The 22,702-nt window shown below is 48.7% G+C and overlaps 1 protein-coding gene across 1 annotated transcript; it reads left to right on the top strand.

Annotated features, from left to right (window-relative positions):
- Window positions 1-699: 699 nt before the first annotated feature.
- TNFRSF13C (TNF receptor superfamily member 13C) lies at window positions 700-20,971 on the top strand. The gene is made up of 3 exons (XM_038370337.2): window positions 700-1,874; window positions 2,463-2,645; window positions 15,242-20,971. Exons 1-3 carry the CDS (start codon window positions 1,751-1,753, stop codon window positions 15,565-15,567), a joined length of 633 nt encoding a protein of 210 aa, XP_038226265.1. The 5' UTR covers window positions 700-1,750; the 3' UTR covers window positions 15,568-20,971.
- The last annotated feature ends 1,731 nt before the right edge of the window (window positions 20,972-22,702 follow it).

Here is a 22,702-nt window from a genome sequence, read left to right as displayed (position 1 = left end):
CAGAGGAGTCTCATCTGTTTCCTTTCCAATTGAACCAACCCCAAGTGTGTATTTGGAGAAGAAATGTTCTCTTTCCTATTAATTATGGAGCTTTATTTAGAGTGGGTGTGAGGGGTAAGGCTGGGAATAAGTGGATGAAACTGATCAAAGGGAAATCTAGAGTGGATGTCATGAAATATTTAAGATCCATTCAACTACTAGAGTCCCCCAAAGAAAGTGGAGAAATCCCAACCTTGGGGTAATTTAAAACAGGACTGAACAAAACAATGAAGAATATGCTGCAGGGAAGAAGCAAGGGAGGGTTGCGGGTAGTAGACAAGATGGGACATCACTGGTTTCTTCCATCTCCACGGTCTTGGATTCTCCAAATAACAAATGGAATAACAGCTCTTGCTGTGAAACAACCATCCATCCTGCAGTTGCTTTGGTTGCAGAAGAAGGGAAGAGCTGTTGATGACACAAAAGAGTTAATGTGTTAAGTGCATGAACCAAAGCACACTTAAGTCAGTAGGAGTCTTTTCATTAATTTCACTGGGCTTTGGACCAGACATGGGTTCCTCTATGACATAGGTCACAAGTGACATGAGTTTTGAAGGTCTCAGACTCATTTTAGCCAGCAGTTGTTTACATCACAAATCCAGTTTGGCATGTTTGGATATTGCTGCTCAAGAGAAGTCAAGAACTGGAAGAGCAGAGGGTGCTGCAGGTTTGGATTCAGGTGCATTGGCAGAGCTGTGGAGAGAAGACCAAGATAGAAATAGTAGGGGAAGCTGCAAGTTCAAAATAACAGACATGGAGGTGCTCTGATTCCATGGAGAAAAGTGCCGTAGAAATGCATAGGCAGATTAGCTGCAAAAAGGAAGCAAAGTAAATAATTTGTGTAACATGAGCAAATACAACACATGTGATGCTGAGTAATATTCCACCATGTTCAGACATATCTGCAGCTCGGAACTACAGAGGCGGGGAGGGTGTTCATTAAGTACAGGCCCATGTGGAGAGTTCTAGTTTTACTGATACTTGTGCTGAGAAGTGGAGTCATAAACCCAGGAACCACAGCTCCGATCTCCAAATGGGCTCTCTCTTACCGTAATGAGGCAAACACCAGCCCTGGGTTGGAAAGGGAATCCCTTCAAAGTGAGATAAAGAAGGGTGTATGGCAGAAACTGCGAAGGCCGCAAAGCAGGGCGCAGCTGAGGCCTCCAAACCAAAACCAAAGTGGTGGTGAGAGAGATGAGATGTAGTGAGTGAAAAGGGAAGTGAAAAGACAAGAGGGATGGGACTAGTGGGCAGTGACTGAGAAAGAGTTTGAGTTGTGGCTTTCACTTGCTTGGATTCCTTCTACAAGCAATGCTCCTCCCTGGAGGAGAGACTGGATTATCAACTAGTGGTTGGCTCTGGTGTGGCAGGAGGCAGGTTATTGGACTAGAAGGACAACTAGTCAGCGCTGATGTGGTGGCTCCTATGGGCTATGGAGCTGTTAAATGGGCAGGTTGGGGGAGGGAGATGGGTTGAGCGGGGGTGTTGCGTGGGCAGGCTTGGCTGACGCCTTCAGCACATTTCCTCTCCTCCTCCCCTGATAAAGGGCCGCCCTGGGGGAAGTGCAGAGAGCTGGAGCCCCCAAGGGACAGACACTGCTTGACAGACTGTATCTCCCTCTGACAGAGGCCCCAGGGCTCTGTGAATTCACACTTGGGTGGCATTCATCTAAGTCTCCGGGCAATAAAGGAATTTTGAATCTGACTCGGACATGATGCGAGGAAGCTCAGACAGACACCCAGATGCTGCCTGCTCCCCTCCCCAGTGCTTCGACCCCTTGACCAAGGGATGTGTGAGGTGCACAGAACTGCCTGGACACGCCGAGGAGGACACAAGTAAGAGGAGAGCGGCAGCCTCTGGGTTCCCTGGAAAGGATCAGGCCCCCATTGGGGATCGGCCCCCTCTTGGAGGGAAAGATTTCAGGGATTGAAGGAATGAGAGAGAGAAGGTGGGGACTGGTTCAGGAAGGCAGGGGAGCTTCATCCCAAGCGGTGTGGGGGAAAAGAAAAACAGGAATGGGACGGTCACCGGCAGCCAGGGAAGGAGAGGAGGGAGAGACAGAAAGGTGAATATGACCCCAACAGCTAGGGAGAGAGAGAGAGATTTCAACCCACCCCAGTGATGGAAAAGACAGACAATATGAGAGGTGCCCCATACGCACTCTGGGTGAAATAAGAATCGTTTAGGAGAGAGAAGGTGGGGGACTTGGACTATTACTTCCCTGTGTAAGGGGGTCAGAATGGGCAGATATTGGGAATTACAATTGATAAGGGAATTTGCCCACATTTGATGAAAATTTTGGAATTATCTGCTGTGTTTTAATTCCCCAGCCCCTGAGACCATCCAGGATTGCTGTCCTGAAGCCTGCACAGTAGCTCCCCTCGGGCTGACCACTGCCTATCTTGCTTTAATTCTCTCCACAGCATGCCACAACAGCATAGCCCCCACTTCAACCCAAGCACCAGCATCTGGCCCAGGTTTGATCTTTGGGATCCCTGCTTTAGTGGGGCTAGTCCTGGTCCTGGCTGCACTCTGTGGCTTGCTGACCTGTAAAGTGAGGAGGAGGCGACAGAGGAAGAGGAGGAGCCCCGATGAAAAGCCCAAGGGTAGGTGTCTTTGTTTCACAGATTTGGAGGGTAGAAGGGATCATTGGATCATCTAGTCTGACCTGCAGTGTAACACAGGCCAGAGAATTTCACCCAGTGATTCCTTCATCAAGACCCACCCCAGGGATCTGAATCTGACCACATCTTTTGGATAGACATTCAGACTAAGTGATGGAGAATCTACCACAGCCCTTGAGAATCTGTTCCAATTACCTATCACTTAAAGTGTTGTGCCTCATTTCCAGTTTGGACTTTCCTGACTTCAACTTCTAGCCACTGGCTCTTGTGATGCTTTTGCCTGCTAGATTACAGAGCACTCTTAGCATCAGATCCCTTCTTCCTCTGTAGGCACTTTCGGCCGTGATTAAACCACCTCTTACTCTTCCCTTCCATAAACTAAATAGATTGAGTTCCTTTAGTCTTTGTAAGACAACAAGACCTCCCAGGGCTCCGAGTGAGATGAGACAGGCCAAAATACTTGTCCCAGCTCTTCTCCAGAGGCCCCACTAGCATCTGCAGAAGCTCTCAAGAAAAAACAATAAGAGTGAAATTTTCCAAGTGGCCCCATCTCAGCTCCATTTGTGCACTTGAAGCTTTATGGATAAAAACACTTGCCCCCTTATTTTGAGCATATCTATCTGTACGCACAGTTGATAGATGCTCGCAGAGGTTGGTACAAATGAGTACAATGCACAGAATGCATTTGCTTGCAGGCTAAAGAGCACAACCATTTGGGGAAAAGTTCTGCAGTAATGCAGTAGGGCTCCACTGGAATTATTCTAAAATACTGCATTACTGAACAGAGAATGAGCTCCTTTCTATAGGCTTTTTTAAACTGCTTTATAGAATTTTGCTGCAGAGCTATAATGCTCTATTAGATTTTATAAGTTGATTCATAAAAACTATAGAGAAGTTACCATTTTGTATTCAATTCTGCAGATTTTTTCCCCAAGTTAGAAATATACACCCAGTTGTTCATGCTTGCAAAGTTGTGCTTTTAATCCTAAACTAATAATTAAATGGCAAAAAAGTTCATTAACACAGATGGTGGCCTGGCAATAGCTCATGCCATTCCAGAACATAGAGTTCAGCAAAACTCAAACTTCTGGAAACCACAAAATATAGAGTTCAGGTAAATACCCACACCACTTTACTTCTGCCTCCTGGGAGCTGGCAATAGCCACTGGAAATTATCTGTGTGTAGAGGTGGATTTACAGTAAAACACAGGTTGCCCTGGCACAGGCCTCACAACGACGGGGGCCTCAGGGCTGGGCAGCTGCAGGGACAGAATATTGATCCTGCCGGCTCCTAGGGCTCCTGCTGCATGCTCCACACCCACCGGCAGCCAAGATCTCCCCTCCCCTGCCTCCTCCCCTGAGTGTGCCACGTTCGCGCCCCTCCCCGCACTTCCCCCGCCGCCAAACAGCTGTTTGCCGGTGCTCAGGTCGCTCCAGGAGGGAGGGGGAGGAGCGGGGCCGCAGCGCACTTGGGGAAGGAGGCGAAGAAGAGGCAGGGGCAGGGCCTTGGGGAAGGGGGTGGAATTGGGGCAGGGCTCAAAATTTATTTGAGCATAAGCTTCCGTGAGCTACAGCTCACTTCATCAGATGCATTCAGTGGAAAATACAGTGGGGAGATTTATATACACAGAGAACATGAAACAATGGGTGTTACCATACACACTGTAAAGAGAGTGATCACTTAAGACGAGCTATTACCAGCAGGAGAGCGGGGGGGGGGGAGGGAGGGAGGAGGCGGGAGGAAGAAAACCTTTTGTAGTGATAATTAAGGTGGGCCTTTTCCAGCAGTTGACAAGAAAGTCTGAGGAACAGTGGGGGGAGGTGGTGGGGAAATAACATGGGGAAATATTTGGAAAAGTCATTAAGTGGTCCGCTGAGACCCTCAGCGATTTTCAAGTAGTCTGTGGAAAAATAAGTTAGACTACCATAACACTCAAGGTACCTCACTTTATTTTCATTTACCTCCTATTACTTATAGGAGGAGGATGAAGAAAAAAAGAATGAAAAATGGTTGGGGGGGGGAGATAAGAAAGAATGTTCTTTTTCTTGGCTGGATCCCAAGGAGGGACCCCAAAATTGGAGCTGAGCACACGACCCCACTAATTCTAAATCTGCCACTGTCTGCATGCGCTCCAGCTGCATTCACTGTGCTAGTTGGAGCCGTATTGAATGGTAGAGGAATATGCTGGAGCAGCTTGGAGGAGCTGTAATTGTGATATGAGGAGGTCTGGGTCTGAGTCCCCCAGGGTGTGATCAAAGGAAGAGGTGCACGCGTGTACTTTGAGGGTCCCTTCAGCATCATTTCAGCACAGAATTGCATCAGTCATGTCAGTAGCAGGACACTGGGGTCTTCTTGCCATGGGTATCATCGGTAGTGAGGTGGGATGTGAGAGCTATTGGTGGATTTAATGATGGGTATGGGAAAGTACAGGTTTGGTGGTCTCCTGTGTGCAGGTGTGAAGGGGTTGTAGAAGGGTATGGAGTGGTTATTCAATTTTTCAAGTATCGTATTAGGTCAGGGGAGTAAGCTCCGTGTTGGAGCATAGGGCAGGGGCAGGTAGCACCTGTCCAGTACAGTAAAAAGACAGCGCAAATGTGTGTGTTATGGTTCTATTGGGGCATCACTCAATGAGGGCGAAGATACGGTTGTCCGGGTGTTTACCTGAACTCTAGTTCCTGTTTTTCTCAAGTCTGAGTTTTGCTGAACTCAACATGCTGGAAGGGAACGAGCTATCACTGGGCAACCTGCACTCTGGGGCAATGTTTTTTCCCCATTTAATTTCCTAGATTTTTAAACAGAAAGAGAAATGTTTGTTAGTAGGAGTTAGTGGTCATTTAGACAGGTGTAGTTCTCACCTAGGTTTGCAGTTGATATGCTACTGTGGCAAGGTAATAATTAAAAGACCTAGCTTTTATATTGTGCAATTCATCAGTAGCTCTCAGACAACTTTACGTCATTATCCCCATTCTACAGGTGGAAAACTGATTTGCCAGGGTCACCCAGCAGGCCAGTGGCAAAGCTAGGAACAGTCTAAATACCGTGGAGAAGGAAAGTTTCCACTAAGCCAGTGGTTCTCAACCTTTTTGGGCTCAGAACCTATTTGTAAATGTTTATGTCCTGCCACGTCCCAGTAAATAGTCTGGGGTGGAAGCCCTGGGGTGGTCTCAGTTGGGTCCTGGCCCCTGGTGGGTGGTAGCTCCTGTGCTGTGGCTGGCTGGGCTTGGCTCTTCACTCCCAGCATTGCAACCTCCGGGGTTGCAGCGCTGCTCAGGTTTGGCCCTGCCCCCCTGACTGGACCAAATTTGTGAGTGGAGTTCTGACCTGTCTCATGGGGTTTCAATGCAACTCACTCAAATTTGGCCTATTGAGGCTCTCGTCATCATGACAGCTGGACCAAACCTGAGTGACACTGCGACCCCAGAGGTTTTATGCCTGGAGAGGGAGGTGAGCCCAACCAGCCCTGTGGGACAGGAGCCACAGAAGCTGCCATGCGACCAACCCTTTGAAACATTCCCAATTTTGGGAAACCGTGCACTAGGCCACCTTGTTGCTATGCAGTTCCTCAGTGCTTCTTCCCCCTCACACATTGTGTTCCAGTGGAATGGGGATAGCCTTTGCAATGTGTAGTTGCTAACAGGGCTGGTGAGAGAAATCTCATCCACGGTTTATGTCCCAAAACCTTGACAGTTTTACTACATTTGTTACAGTAACTAAGTGTGGGAGAGAAGACTGGTGTGTGTCTCCTTCTCCACCCCCCAACCTAGGGTTGCCAGGCATCCAGTTTTCGACCGGAACACCCAGTTGAAAAGGGACATTGGCGGTTCCGATCAGCACTGCTGACCGGGCCATTAAAAGTGCGGTTGGCAGCGCAGCGGGGCTAAGGCAGGCTCCCTGCCTGCCATGGCTCTGCGTGGCTCCCGGAAGTGATCGGCATGTCCCTGTGGCCCTTCAGCAGAGGCGATCAGGGAAGCTCCACACGCTGCCCCTGCCCTGAGCACCGGCTCCGCAGTTCCCATTGGCTGGGAACCGCGGCCAATGGGAGCTGCAGGAGTGGCGCCTGTGTGGGTGGGCAGTGCGCACCATGCAGATCTGCTTGGCAGCCCCTCCGCCTAGGGGCTGAACATGATGGCTGCTTCGAGGAGCAGTGTGGAGCCAGGGTGGGCAGGGAGCCTGCCTTACCCACGCTGCACCGCTGACTGGGAGCCATCTGAGGTAAGCACCGCCTGGACGGAGCCCACACCCCGAACCTCCTGCCCCAGGTCAGAACCCCCTCCTGCACCCTAACTCCCTCTCACACCCTGCATTCCACCCCACATAGGGGTGATGTATATCTTAGCTAATTGTGTTCTGGATTTCAGATGTTTAAATCTGTTACCCTCCCTCCCTCCCACCCCAGCTCATGTGGAGGGACAGGTAGAGGGGCCCAGACATCCCACCAGGATCAGGGTCCCTAGATCCCAGGACCCACAGCAGGCAGGGTGTGGAGCAGGGCTCCCTCAGATCCCAGCACACATACAGAAGGGAAGCCCCCTCCCCCCCACTTCCTCCACTACTCCCTATTGCTCCTGTCTTTTCACCTCCCCCATCACACATTCCCATGTATCCCCCTCCCCATAATATGCCACTGCAGACCCAAACCCCTCTGCCACCTATCACCACCTACTCTTCCACCCCTCCCCTCCCAGGGAGTATTTGCATTTATAATTTATTTGCTTTTCAAATATAGCTTCATCCTCTCCTGAATATTCTGCTGTACTCAGATTACATTTCTCCAAAAACATAACAAAACTTGAGAGGCAGCTTTTCCCCAAATGTTTACAGTTCAGTCTCAGATTTCTGCCCAGGGTAGATTTCAAACTTCAAAGTTGCAAGCTCAGAGCGTTGTCAAGTAGTCCATTCATCTTGCTGAGATGTTCTGGGATGAAAGAGAATACTCAATGGGAATGAATACATCCTGAAACAATAACTCGGAGACACGTGAACTGCTCCATGGCAGTAGGTGTTCCCTTCTTCCCCACCAGGACTTTCTGATGTGTATTCATCAGTATGGTTTTGGTACATGCTCTGAGTATGCCTGTTCTAAGCTACCCACATCCTGATTCACATGGGGGGGTAGGAAGAGGGGCTCAGACCCTCCAGCAGAGCCCCCACCCCGATCACCATAGATGGGCAGCCCTCCCCCCCCCCCCAGTCCTGGCACACAGAGGCACAGGGCTCAGGTACCATGGCGGTGGTGAGGACAGGGAGCACCAGATCCCAGCTCACATGGGGGAAGGGAGAGGGGCTGAAACTCCCTCCCCACCCAGATCATGGCGCACACACAAAGTAAAGAAGAATGTAGGGCTGACAGGAGACCCTGCCCCTATGCTCCCCCAATCCCTATGCTGCTTACCCCCTTGTCCTCTTCCCAGTGTTCCTCCCCCAAGCCCTCTCTTCCCCTATCACTCATTCCCCATCCCTCAATGCAGCCCCCAAACCCTCTCACCCTATTCACCGCACTCCTCCACCCCCCTAACATGCTCCTCCCCTGCCAGCAAGCATTCACATTCCCCTGAAATAAAAGAAAATCTGGACAGATTTTAGCAATTTGCCTCTCAACCTTTCCCAGATTTCTGCCCAAAGAAGGACTAATCTGACACGAGCTGGGTGGAGTGTCTGAAGAGCTCTGTGTTAGCTCGAAAGCTCATCTCCCTCACCAACAGAAGTTGGTCCAATCAAAGATATTACCTCACTCACCTTGTCTCTCTAATGGGCTGGGAGGGTTACCTTCAAAGGTTTACTGCTTATCCCTTTGACTGTCTAGGGAAAGTTTGAAGGCTATCAAACCTGAGAACCCAACTCCTCTATCTGCACATGCTCAGTGTAATCTATTAGGCTCAAGAACAAAGAGAAGCTTGGGACAAGTCTAATGGGAAAAGCAAATTCTTTTTCAAACAACATTTTAATTTGACTTCCCTCAAAGGGCTAACGGGTGCCATGCGCGCCGTTGGGGTAACCCAAGCACAGGAGACCCTGGTGGGATGATGGGAGCCCTGGTTGGAGCTCTAGCCAGGAGAAAAAAGTTGCCAGAATCTCTCATCTTTAAGAAAAGCTGTTTTTTCTGAGGCTGCATCTTGGAAACCTCTTGCTCAAGTGGCTGTGAATTTGGATCACTAACAGAGCATTGTGCCCCCAGGAGGCATGCCAGATTTCAAGGCAATCTCATAACCATGTAGATTTTAGAGCACTTAGAAGAGTTGAGCTTTAAGTGGAAAGCTGGTCTTAACCTCAAGTATAGCAGAGCGGTTGGGCTTCCCCCCATTCCCTACCAGGCACAAAGGGGCCATACTCCCTAATCAAAAGTCAGGCAGGGCCACTGTTGGGTTGGGTGTGGCCCGGTCTCTTTTCCCATGGGAGCTTGTGCCTCTGTACTGACTCAACCCCATGCTCTCTTCTCAGAAACTGTCATGCATAATTTCATGTCTCTCTGAGCACGTCAGTGGCTTCTGAGGAGGGGGTAAGATGTGCTGTTTTCCTGTTCTCTTCACCCTTCTGCTTCTAAGTTTCTGTGCAGCCGGGCTGGGGGGAAGGAGGGGAAAGTTCCCTGTGAATAAGCCGTCCCTGCATACTGATGCTGGCTCCATGACTGTGCTCCTCTCAGTATCATCAGCAGCTAGGATGAGAGATCATCAAGGGCCTTTCAGCTCCCAGGCAGAGCACTTGGTTAATGAATTAGAGTGAAGTTTGCTGCAATAAGTCACGAACATTAAAATACTAAGAATGCTACAGGTGAAAGAATCGATCCATGAAAGCGTGTGGAAGTGACAAGGTAAGATAGCAAGCATGAGGCATGGAGTAGTCTTATAGTTTAAACATTCTCAAATGAGACTCCGTACATCAGAAATTCCCTTAACCCTGATCCCAAGGCCTGACTGCCACAAACACAATGCTTCAATATGCAATCTGGAAAGAAAGCTTCAAAAGATTTAAAATAGCAACATGGACATATGTTTAAGTGTGTAAAAGAGGGGGCCAGAGACATGAGAGACTAAAAAGGATCATTATAAAATTAATTATAACTTCAGGATCATTTCATGAAATGACTTGAAATGTGAGGGGGTCGGGAGGATGCCCCCACTATCCTAATAGCGATCAGAAAAAGTGCTGGTGAAAATCTTTTTATTTTCCTAAACTAACGTGGGGTGAAGATTGGGCTTGTAATGGAACTGAAACAGTCACCATACCCAGGCTTTCTATGACTGTAGCTCAGCTTGTGTCGGGATCTTCTTCCTGCCTTAGCAGGCTAGCTCCTTGAGGGGCCAACTCCCTCAGTGTTAGGGTCTTCCCTATAGCAACCTTGCTTGAATTTCCTCAGTCTCTGCCATGGCTTACTTCCTGCTGCTTGTGGGTGGAATCATCTAATTCAACCCAGTTGTGTCTCATAAGTAATCAGGGTTGGCTAGCCTCAGGCTTCCAGGCAAAGAGGCGAGCCACCCTGTTACAGGAACCCTGGCTGCAGTGGTGCAAGTAGAAATCATTTCTTGCCGGTACTGCACTCATGGGAGGGACACAGGAGTGGGGAGCATGTGACCTCCCCACGTGACCCTCTATGTGACTCCTCTCTGTCCCGCCCCCAGCCCATGGTCCCCATGCTCTCCCCATCCCCTCCGACACCCACCTTTGTATATACAAACATCAACATGCTTAACTACTCACTTTCCCCCGCATATGTAGTATTCAGTCTCTTTATATGGAATATGGGAGTTGGGTGAGGAGCCATTTCAGCATATGTATGATTTCTTAAAAGACACATTTTCAGTAGAATTGTATCCTAAACTGCATTATGGTATTGTACCCAAACATTGCATTTCAATGGGAGATTCAACTTCCTTTATATAAACAGAACAGACTCCTGAAACTCTTACCACAAAAGTGATCCATACTCATGCAAATAGTCCCACTGTCTTCAGTGGGATTGATCAAATGATTAAGGGTTTACAGGATTAGGTTCCAAGTTTGTAAATTGTTCTGGATGAAATTGACAATGCCTGAGCTGTCAGTTCAGAAGGAGCTTCATTCGAAGAAAGGCGGATAGATGTGTGATAAGTTTTAACTCCGTTGCTAAGATGAGGAACATATTTTCAGCAAAGTTCTTGGCAGATTCCTGAGGCAGCTGATTTAAGGCTGTCAGTGTCCGGCATTATAATCTTCACTTATAGTTCTCTCACCCACAAAGCTGGGAAATGAGGCATTTGTTTTCTTTGTTTTGCTGCTCCAGTTCCAGTTAACAACATGTCTGTTAGACTAGTTTGGCTGCAAAGAAGAATTATGTGTACACTGGGGACAACATCTGATTCCCATCAGGCTGCAGAACTGGGCTGACATCAGAATCCAAACATCCTCTGGTCAGTGCAAACAGAGGCATTCCTCTAATGATTTGGACTTGATGTGATGCAGTATGAATGTCATGGATAATTCAGACCAAGGGGAGAAACAGAATCAAAGACTTCATCCCCTAATGCCCCTACTCTACTTGCGCTACATTGATGACATCTTCATCATCTGGACCCATGGAAAAGAAGCTCTTGAGGAATTCCACCATGATTTCAACAATTTCCATCCCACCATCAACCTCAGCCTGGACCAGTCCACACAAGAGATCCACTTCCTGGACACTACGGTGCTAATAAGCGATGGTCACATAAACACCACCCTATATCGGAAACCTACTGACCGCTATTCCTACCTACATGCCTCTAGCTTTCATCCAGATCATACCACTCGATCCATTGTCTACAGCCAAGCGCTACGATATAACCGCATTTGCTCCAACCCCTCAGACAGAGACAAACACCTACAAGATCTCTATCATGCATTCCTACAACTACAATACCCACCTGCTGAAGTGAAGAAACAGATTGACAGAGCCAGAAGAGTACCCAGAAGTCACCTACTACAGGACAGGCCCAACAAAGAAAACAACAGAACGCCACTAGCCATCACCTTCAGCCCCCAACTAAAACCTCTCCAACGCATCATCAAGGATCTACAACCTATCCTGAAGGACGAGCCATCGCTCTCTCAGATCTTGGGAGACAGACCAGTCCTTGCTTACAGACAGCCCCCCAATCTGAAGCAAATACTCACCAGCAACCACACACCACACAACAGAACCACTAACCCAGGAACCTATCCTTGCAACAAAGCCCGTTGCCAACTCTGTCCACATATCTATTCAGGGGATACCATCATAGGGCCTAATCACATCAGCCACACTATCAGAGGCTCGTTCACCTGCGCATCTACCAATGTGATATATGCCATCATGTGCCAGCAATGCCCCTCTGCCATGTACATTGGCCAAACTGGACAGTCTCTACGTAAAAGAATGAATGGACACAAATCAGATGTCAAGAATTATAACATTCAAAAACCAGTTGGAGAACACTTCAATCTCTCTGGTCACTCATCACAGACCTAAGAGTGGCTATACTTCAACAAAAAAGCTTCAAAAACAGACTCCAAGGAGAGACTGCTGAATTGGAATTAATTTGCAAACTGGATACAATTAACTTAGGCTTGAATAGAGACTGGGAATGGATGAGTCATTACACAAAGTAAAACTATTTCCCCATGGTATTTCTCCCTCCCACCCCACCCCCCACTGTTCCTCTGATATTCTTGTTAACTGCTGGAATTAGCCTACCTGCTTGTCACCATGAAAGGTTTTCCTCCTTCCCCCCCCCTGCTGTTGGTGATGGCTTATCTTAAGTGATCACTCTCCTTACAGTGTGTATGATAAACCCATTGTTTCATGTTCTCTGTGTGTGTATATAAATCTCTCCTCTGTTTTTTCCACCAAATGCATCCGATGAAGTGAGCTGTAGCTCACGAAAGCTTATGCTCTAATAAATTTGTTAGTCTCTAAGGTGCCACAAGTACTCCTTTTCTTTTTGCGAATACAGACTAACACGGCTGCTACTCTGAAACCTCTGTTTAAACACTTTCCATTCTTCCCCACCACACACACACTCCTCCCCTCTTGAGGACTCCTGACCAATGTAACAGCACAATACATATGCTAACAAACTTAAACAAAGCCTTTGTTTAAGTTCGTTAGCATATGTATTGTGCTGTTAAAGCCATATAAAGAATGAATGCCCTCCCTAGCCATGTTCTGCTCCTTAAAGGGGGGAGGGGGGAGGGGCTAGTGCCAAGTCTTTCCAGTACCCTGTATCTACTAAAAATTTCTTGCCAGTACTGCGTACTGGAGGGTACCACCCTACTTACACTCCTATGCTGAGACCTTAACTACAGAGGCAGCTGCCTCTCCATCACCTGTAGATGGGAGGGGATTGTGCATAAGAAGGGCTTGCCAGCTCGAGAAGTGGGCACTGAAGGGATGATGGCAGCTGCATGGGAAGCATAGGCAGATCTCTAACGGTATGTCTACACTGCAATTAAAAACCCTTGGCTGGCCCATGCCAGCTGACTCGGGCTCAGGCTGAGGGGCTGTTTAATTGTAGCTTAGCAGGAGCTCTGGGACTCTCCCACCTCACTGCATCCTAGAGCCCAGGCACCTGCCTGAGCCTGAAAGTCTAAACCACAATTAAATAGCCCCTGAGCCCAAGTCAGCTGGTGCGGGCCAGCCATGAGTTTTTAATTACAGTGTAGACATACCCATGAGGGCTTGTCTGCACTGGAGAAATGAGTCAGTGGTAAAGAAATTGATTGTCCAACCACCATGTTATTATAAATTGGTGGAAGGTTTGCCCTTGTGTCCACACTCAGGCTACCTTAAACTGGTCCAGGTGAGGCGGTTTGAGAGATGACAGCTCCCTCAGTTGCGCAAATTCCATAGTGTGCTGGCTGGTGGTCCCCTTTTACACACCCTCAGCCATGTCCCCGTCATCCAAAACCCCCATAGTAGGAGGGGGTCACACATAGCTTGCATAGGCCAAGCTCATTTCACCCACCATCCCTCCATTCCCCCCACAAGCTCCCAGTGGGCCACCTTCCCATCCCCCTCTATTTCAGGAACCCCTGCAACTCCCCTTAATCTCCCCCCTTCTAGGGGCTCTGTGTGCCCCCATGTTAGCATCCTCCAGTCTCCCCCCATCCACCCACCAGGGGTTCTGTGTGCCCCCATGACCCTTTTCATTCCCCCTAAAGCAGGGTCCCCTATTCTCTCTACCATGCCAGGGGTTCTGTTACCCCTACTTCCCCCTCCCCTCACACCAAGGTCCCATGCCAGGGACTCTGTGTGTTTCCTCTCCCTCCACAAAGCACCTGTCTTCCTTCCCCCACCCATCAGAAGGGAGGGTTGGACAGCCAGTGCCCTCTCTCCCTCAGCTGGAGCAGTCTTTGAGGAGGCAGGACTTTAGGAAAGAGGAAGGGATGAAGAAAGCCTCCTTCTCTCTCCTCTTCCTCTAGCTGCCCCTGCTGGCTGCCTGTCCACCCCACAGGGAGAGCAATTATTTCTCTTCTGTATTCAGAGTGTCAAGATGTTAAACGCTGATGGGAGGGTGAACAGGGGTATTGTGATGCTGCAAGATGGTAGTGGGTGCTATCCTCAGGTGGCAGACACTCCAAGTGTTCCCCATTGTCCCTCTATAGATGTTCTGATCACCCCCAGAATCAACAGAGATCTGGCATTGAGGCCCGGAACATTCCCTGAAATGCTAGCCTGGATCAAAGGTGGTGTTCCAAAGTTACCTTGTTACAGATAAACAAACCAAGAAATGATGTTGAGTGTAAGGTCTTGCACTCTCAGCCAACTACCCATCCCCAGAAATGTCCTCCACACACTTTACCCCATTCTTCTCCCACCCCCAAAATGCACCCTCGCTGCTCTGCAGATCTTCAGCCAGCAACCCAGAGACTGCAATCTCTGTCCCCGCATAGTGTCCCACCGTGTCTCCTCCCCTCCAACGCACTCCCCTCTCCCCGCAGTAATGTCCCAGAGGTTTGCAGCCAGCAGAAGAAGCAGAGCTAGTAGCTAAAGCCAGGGCTTTCTCTACACTAGAGAAGACAGCATTACAGTCTATTGTTCCACCGCTCATAGAGCTCCAGCTGTGCCAGTGTGATGCATGTGTCCAATTCAGGCTAGCCCAGGTCTTACCCCCACAACATCTGGGGGTAAGTTACCTCAAGTGCTGCCTCCTTAGCAATCGTCTGACTCTCTTTTGAGCATGAATGCGAGGTGTTCTTCCGCAGGTTGGGAGGGGAACTGTCAGTGTAACCTGGCTAATGCAGACATGGTCTCTGGGAGGCGGGATGGGGAGGAAAAGCAGAACTCCTCCTTGTCACACCTCTCCCACTTGTCACTGGGAGCACAAGAATAGTTTGGCAGCTGGGGTGAAAGTTGAGGGGCTTGTCCCAAGGGTGGGGAGGGGATCTGACAGCTGAACGGTTGTTGGAGCTGCCTGCTGACAACAGAGGAAGTGCCCATGGCCCTTTAACCCCCTCCTTCACTGCAGCACACCACCTCTATCTTGAATGTGCTACTGCAGGAGGATGTCATGGAGGGTAGCTCAGCCCTTAGCTATACAGCCCACCATGGCTTGTGCATTATTAATCAGGTTTTTTCCCCTTGTAGAAAACCTGGACTGTGTCATTTCCTGTGAAAGCGAGGCTTGTAAGGGACTGAAACTGCCAGAAGAAGATGATCTCGTACTGGCCACATGCCAACACATGAATGGCGCCCTGAAGCATGCTGGGCCAGCAGGAAGAGGAGATTTCTCAAAGAGGAAGCCAGTCTTCCAAGGTGGGGCAGGAAGTGATGTCATTGAGCTCTCTGTTCTCTCCTCCAGCAATGAAGAACGTGACCATGGCTTTCCACTACCAGCAACAGAGCTGGGGGCCACTGTCCTGGTGACCACAAAGACCATTCAGAATAACTGCATCACTGAGGAGAGACCATGACAGCAGGCAAAATAGGGCTGGCGCTAGCTGGTTGCCCACTGAAGGTGACAAAATCGCTTCATTTGGGTAGATAAACTGTTGCATGGAAATGACTTGAATCAGAACGAGACTTTTGCCTTAAGCGAGGTCAGCCTCCTATGCCTTTTGCCTTTTATATTTCCCTTTTCACATGGTGGTTGAAGCCAGGAAGTCCCAGTTACACCCCTAACCAGTGGAGGATACCTGAATCAATTGTATTGTCCCTGGTCCATGAGCTCAGTAGCTGGAGAAGGTAGAAGAGAGACAGCATGTGAGGAAAAGTGATTGTTCAGAGCCAACATACCAACTGCATGATTGCTGCACTGCCAGGCACTGGCGAGCTAGCAACCATATTTTAAGGGGATGGGGTGTGTTGTGTGGGTGTGAAGAGGAAGTCCTAGGGAGAGTGGGAAAGGTAAAAAGGAAGAACAGAGTGAAAGTTTAAATGGAAGGTGGGTGTTTCTCTAGGCCCTGATCCTGCACAACTGAAATCAATGGGAGTTTTGCCATTGGCTTCAATGAATGCGGGATTGGGTCCTTAGTGGTGGTACAATGCTATGTTCTGTGGGGCCCTGAGCAAAGTAACATAGGCCGGGCCCCATCCAGCTTCCATTCAACTTACAGTCAAGTCCTTCAAGCGTCAGAGGGCCCATAACATACACACACAGACACCTCTTCCTGTGACCCCTTCACACTGTGGCAACCCCCGCCAAGGCTCTGTGAATCCCCTTGCAGGGTCTGGGAAGCCAGGAGGTGGAGCTGAAATGCATCTTCCCAAGCAGAGAATGAGGAGGGAAGGAAATCTTTGCAGTGACCAACTGGCCCTGGACTCAGCCAGGACCATGGACAGAGAACTGGGGCTATCACTGTGGCAGGCACTTGGGATGTGTGTGCATGTCCCATTGGCCACCACTGCTTTAGTTCATGTTTCTTCAGGAAATACTAGTATATCATGCCAACAGGAATTATAATAATAGATAATTTTAGCGTGATGGGAGGGTGAGAGGGAATATTTAGCTTATAACTGATGTTTCTATAAGGATTTGTCTACATGGGGAAATTGACCAGCATAGCTATTCTGAATAACTCCTTATGTGGACACTCTGTTCTGAAATAAAAGTGACTTTAATCCAGAATAGTTGCTAGAGAGAATTGAAGAAGCTGCTACAGGGAACAAAAGCCTGAATTCCTTGCTGCAACTGGTGCCTCCGACTTTCTCACAGCAGTCCTGACAGGAAGAGAGCAAAGCACTTTAACTAAAATACATCTGGCTGGTGGTGTAAAGTGCTTCACATGGCTATGCAGGTGGCCTGGATTCAAGTCCCAGTCTCCCATTCCCTCATGGCTGGGAGTGCTGCAGAAACGGGGCTAAGTGCTCAGCAGCTTCTTCATGGGAAGCCCACATTCGATTGCCTGTCTGTGGTGGTGTGTAGGGTAGGTGTAGCTACAGGCCACAGTGCAAGCCAAGCTGCAGCCACAATTGTCACTGTGGTGTGTAGCTACAAACCATAGTGAAAGTCTCTGGTAGTGGAGAGCTGCCGGAGCCTTTCCCCTCTGCCAGAGCTTTTCACTATGGCAGTGGAAGCCTCTGGCAGTGGGGAGGCAATGGGACACTACACTGCTAAAAATAGCAGCACAGGCCCTGCTTGAGCATATGGGGAGACGTGTAGGGTACATTCCCTAGTGTTCAGATGTGTGGGGCACTGCACTCTACTCATCTAAGCTGTGCCTCGCTGTCAACACCGCTGTTTAAACCCATATTAGCAGGGCATACAGTGTCTCTACATGCCGCCCTAAGTGTAGACGCACCTTCAGCATCTCATTGGCTCAGTCTGGAAAGGCTGTAGAAGCATTGGCACCCAGGCAATCACTGTGTCATTTAACCGTGGTTACTGTAGCCCATGCAGGGCCAGCAGTGACTGCCTCTGAAGGGAAGACCCCCTCATCATGAAACAGGGGTGCTTACTCTTTGTGTCCCAAAACCTCCAGTTGCTGCCATTCACAACAGCTCCTCCTCAGATGCTATCCCAAAATCCTTTGCACCACTTTCTATAGTGGTTTCAAGGGAAGCATTGTTGAAATTAACAAAATGGTTTATGAGGCATTCCTGGCATTTGAAGGAGAGCCTGGTCCTGAGTGACAGAGCAAATCTGCTTCACTGGAAAACTGGAGAGAGAAAGGAGGCAGGATTGCAAACATATCTTCTCCCTCCCATTTCCTCTCTGCCTGTGATTACCAGGTTGAGACTTGCTAACGTAGACACGGGACCATTTCTAAAAGGAAAGAAGTTTAAAAAAAATCCTAAGAGGTGGAGATGGAAAAGGCCTATTCATAGATTCCAAGAGCAGAAGGCACCTTTGTGATCATCTAGTCTGATCTCCTGCATAACGCAGGCCAGAGAACCTCCCCCAAATAATTTCCACAGCAGACCTTTTAGAAAAACAGCCACTCTTGATTCAAAACCTGTCAGTGATGCAGAATCCACCACAACCCTTGGTAAATTGTCCCAATGGTTAATTACTGTCACTGTTAAAAAATTATGCCTATTTCCAGTGTGAATTTGTCTAGCTTCAACGTCCAGCCATTGGATTGTGCTATACCTTTCTCTGCCAGATGGAAGAGCCCATTATTAAATATTTGTTCCTCATGTGGGTAATTATAGACTGCAATTAAGTCATCCCTTAACCTTCTCTTTGGTAAGCTAAATAGATTGAGCTCCTTGAGTCTATCACTATATAAGGCATGTTTTCTAATCCTCTAATCATTCTCATGGCTCTTCTCTGAACCCTCTCCAATTTATCGACATCCTTCTTGACTTGTGGAAATCAGAACTGAACACAGTATTCCAGCAGCAGTCGCACCCAGTGCCAAATACAGAGGTAAAATAACCTCTCTACACCTACTTGAGATTCCCCTGTTTATGCATTCCAGGATCACATTAGCTCTTTTGGCCACAGCATCACACTGGGAGCTCATGTTCAGCTGTCATCCACTATGACCCCCAAATCTTTTTCAGAGTCACTGCTTCCCATAACTAAGTCCCCCATCATATAAAGATGGTGTACATTGTTTGATCCTACCTGTATACATTGACATTTCACTGTATTAAAATGCATATTGTTTGCTTGGACCCAGTTTGCCAAGTGATCCAGATCACCCTGAATCATTAACGTGTCCTCTATACAAGTGGATGAGCCCATCTTGCGCCAAAGCAAGATTGTTCCCCGCAGTACATTTCTCAGTGGCTTGTCCAGTCTAGCTTGAAAAGCCGCAAGTGATAGGGCATCCACCATCTTATCTAAAACCACAGTGAAATATCCCTCTTGTGAGATTCCTCTAAGCTATGAATATCAGAGGTTCATGTGGGCACCATTTCAGTCCATATTGGATTCTTCTGAGGCAAGTAGTAACCTACCTGTTCTGAATAGGTTCTCCCCCGCCTCCCCCCACCCTGATACTCTGACCCAGTGATGGGTGAGAACACATCAGTATTAATTCCCCCCTCATCGCTGGAGTTAGGGGAATTATCTCATTGCTGAAATACTCTTGTAGATGCTTCTTATTCCTTATGTTCCGTGCATGGGACTGACTGGTTCTGCCCATTGCCCATGCAGGGGGAGAACGGTGAGAGGTCACAAAGAAAATAAGTTGTAACGTTCACAAATAAAGTGAAATTGCTGTCAATCCAAGGGGCTGCTCTTCTGTCTTTCTGGGGTGTCCATGGGAAGGTTATTCAGTCCTCACACCCACATTTTTACTATAGTGCCCAGTTGACACTAGTGTGCAAGTTCTCTCGCCACAGAGCAGGTAGAATCAGGCCAACAGCAGTGGAAGCTTCCTCTACACATTGTCCTCAGTAGAAGCTTTCTGTACATACTGCTCCCTCATGAGAAGAGACCACCTCTAAGAGTGGGAGGAGTGCAGTCTTCCAGGCACATTTAATCCTTGAGATCTCTGCTGAGGCTGCCACCATGTATAAGACCAAATGCATGCCAGTTAGGATGTGGATACCTGCCTATAAGAAGCTAGACCAAGTCTACGTAGTGTCAGGGCCCAGGGAGATGGGTGGTCTGATCTGTCATTAGAGCCAGAGCTGGAGCCTAGCCTAGCGTCAGAGCTGGAAGCAGGAGTCAGAAGTCAGACAAGGCAGCAGGGCTGGAGCAAAGGAGTGGGACCGGAGCAAGGCTGGGAACAAGGTGGGTAGGCACAGGAGAGATCACAGCTGCAGATGTAAGCATAGAGCAGCCAGCAACCTGCCACTGCTGCAGAGCTTAAACACAGACCTGTTGGGGCCTTGCAGCCAATCTAGTGAGCCGGCCAATCAGATGATTCTGCCACAGCCAGGCTCATTACCTGGCCTGAGGGCTGAGCCAGCTAGCCCCAGGCTCAGCTGAGGGAACTCAAGCCCTAGTGCCTGACCCACAGACTGTTGGGTGGTGATGACTGTCAGCCACTAGCAGCCTCCTCTTTATTGCCTCCCAGGCTGCTTTTGGCTCCTACTGAAGTGTGAGAGGTTAAAGAGACTCCTCCAGAAACTGATCTTTTAGTCCTCAACACCAAGACCTCCGGATTTCACCTCTTCATAGATGTATTTGTTCACCAGGGAAAACGTGCAACTGTGTTGGACTGCAGGGGAGCCAAAGAGGAAAAGGCTTTGAAAAGAACACAAGACATGCCCCTTCCCACTACCCAGTTCCAAGAGGTTCACATGAGCACAGTGTAACCTAGAACTGTGCATTGACCAGTGGCCAAAATCTGGCAGAGAACAGAACTCACACTGGTGCCGAGGCCAGAAATCTGGTGCTGTATCCAAGAAGCTAGTGAAATCTGTTTAGGACTTGGATAGGCAGCTGCTGGGTAAGTAGCACTCCAGCCACTCATCTCTGGCAATCTCAGTTAGGTCACTAGAAAAGCGAGTCTGATGGATTCAGCATTGTCAAAGCTTCGTGAATGCTTGTCACAAAACTACCAGCATGAGCAAGGCCCAGGACTAGAACCATAAGACATGCTTCAGGCCAGCACTGAGATGCACTGACTAGAGCTATTTGGGAGCACTGGACAATAGCAGGGGTGGGGCAGGGCAAGCGTGAGGGGCATTGGCAGAACTGAGTGGGGGTCCCAGGACAGGAGTATGGGGGGTGCTTCAGGGAAGTGTACTGCTAGAGCCGTACTTGGGGGGGAAGGGGAGGGAAAGCTTGCACGTGGCTTGTCTATACTCTGGCACATTATACGAGCTGGGTTATTATTTTCTGTGTCTTGGCTAAATTCCAGCTGGGGTAATTATACCTCACCTACTTAAAATTCCCCCAGCAGTTTCAATAGAATGTAGCATTCTTTGCTTCCTATCCTCAACTGCTGCATAGCGCTGCTAATGTGTTGTTAGACAGTTGCAGTGTTCCACTCCGAGGTGGCTGCATTTCATTGGTACTGTGGATGAGTGATTTCTATAGGTCCAGTCTGCAAAGAGCTTTAAGTGCCTTCATGAGGAAATTAGCTATAGAAATTTAAGTTACAGGCATGAGGAAGGATGGTCTTGTGGCAAAGGTGCTGCATTAGGCCTCAGGACAGTGGGGTTCAGCTCTTGTCTCTGCTGCAGACCCCTTGGGTGAGTCACTTTCTCCCTCTGCCTCAGTTCCCCATCCTGAAATAGAGATGACAATACTCCCCTTTGCCCACCCTATGTTTGTTGTGTCTATTGCACGGTAAGCGCTCAGGGGCGGGGACTACCTCTTACTACGGGTGTGTACAGTGCCGACGGCGCTGGGGGTCCCAATCTGTACTGTAATACTGTACCACTTCACCCAGTCCTGGACCCTCACTCTCTCAGGTGCTAAAAATTCACTCGCAATCCTTAAAAATGTAGCATCCCTCCCACCTCCTGAACCAATGTCCCTTCCAGTCACCCGACCCTGCCTGTTCCTCACTCCCACAAGCCAGGCCATAATCATAATGCTGAGTTACAATCTCCCTTGATGTAGAATCATAGAATATCAGGATTGGAAGGGACTTCAGGAGGTCATCTAGTCCAACCCCCTGCTCAAAGCAGGACCAATCCCCAATTTTTGCCCCAGATCCCTAAATGGCCCCCTCAAGGATTGAACTCACAACCCTGGGTTTAGCAGGCCAATGCTCAAATCACTGAGCTAGGGGATGGGGAGCCATGGAAAGGGGCTGAGCCCCAGGGCAGTCACATATCATCTGCAGCATTAGATTAGCAGTTCAGAAAGGTCACCAGAGCCTCGTTCTCCTTTGTGAGGGAGCAGGGTGGAGCTGGGAGGTGTTGACAGTTGCTTCTTCTCACCACCCTCTCTTATTTTCCACAGCAGTTTTTCACTTCCCCATCTTGGGTAGGCTGTGTGCTTCCTCCCCCTGCCAAAAGGACATTCCCTGCTGGGTGTATAAGGGGGCTTCCCCTGTTTTGCATGGGAGGGTCTGTCAGAGCTGGGGGGGGGGAAGACTCTGGAAACCCCAGTGGCAGATCCTAAGGAGCTGGGTCTGAAACAACCCTTCACTATAAAAGCATGTCAAGACTATTAATAGCACAGCTGAGAAATCACCTCCCTTTCCAAGGAAAGGAATGAAACAAGTTCCAATGGGGTCATCTCACCAGGCACATGTGAGTGGGAAGAGCTCCAGGAGGTCATGTTGCTGGGGATGCTCCAGGGTCTTTGCATTGGAATGGGGCAGAATGTGCAAGGGGGTGGCTCTAAGCACCAATTACTCCTGTTCCAGGCTTATCCTATACCCTTTGGTCACAGAATTCAACTTGGCCTTCCCTTGTAGCAAGAATCAGCAAAGATACAGCATTTCTGAAAATGTTAATGAATGACACTGTATCTTAGGGACCTAAGTCAGCGGCTCTCAACCTTTCCAGATTACTCTACCCCTTTCAGGAGTCTGATTTGTCTTGCATACCCCCAAGTTTCACCTCACTTAAAAACGACTTTCTTGCAAAATCAGACATAAAAATACAGAAGTGTCACAGTCACACTATTACTGAAAAATTGCTGACTTTCTCATTTTTACTATGGAATTATAAAATAAATCCATTGTACTTATATTTCAGTGTATAGTATATAGAGCAGTATAAACAAGTTCATTGTCTGTCTGTATGAAA

The sequence above is a fragment of the Dermochelys coriacea genome, chromosome 1 (genome assembly GCF_009764565.3).
Source record: "Dermochelys coriacea isolate rDerCor1 chromosome 1, rDerCor1.pri.v4, whole genome shotgun sequence".
NCBI classification, from domain to species: Eukaryota; Metazoa; Chordata; order Testudines; family Dermochelyidae; genus Dermochelys; species Dermochelys coriacea.
The sequence above is the reverse complement of the archived record's forward strand: the minus strand, read 5'-3'. Positions and strand labels throughout refer to the sequence as shown.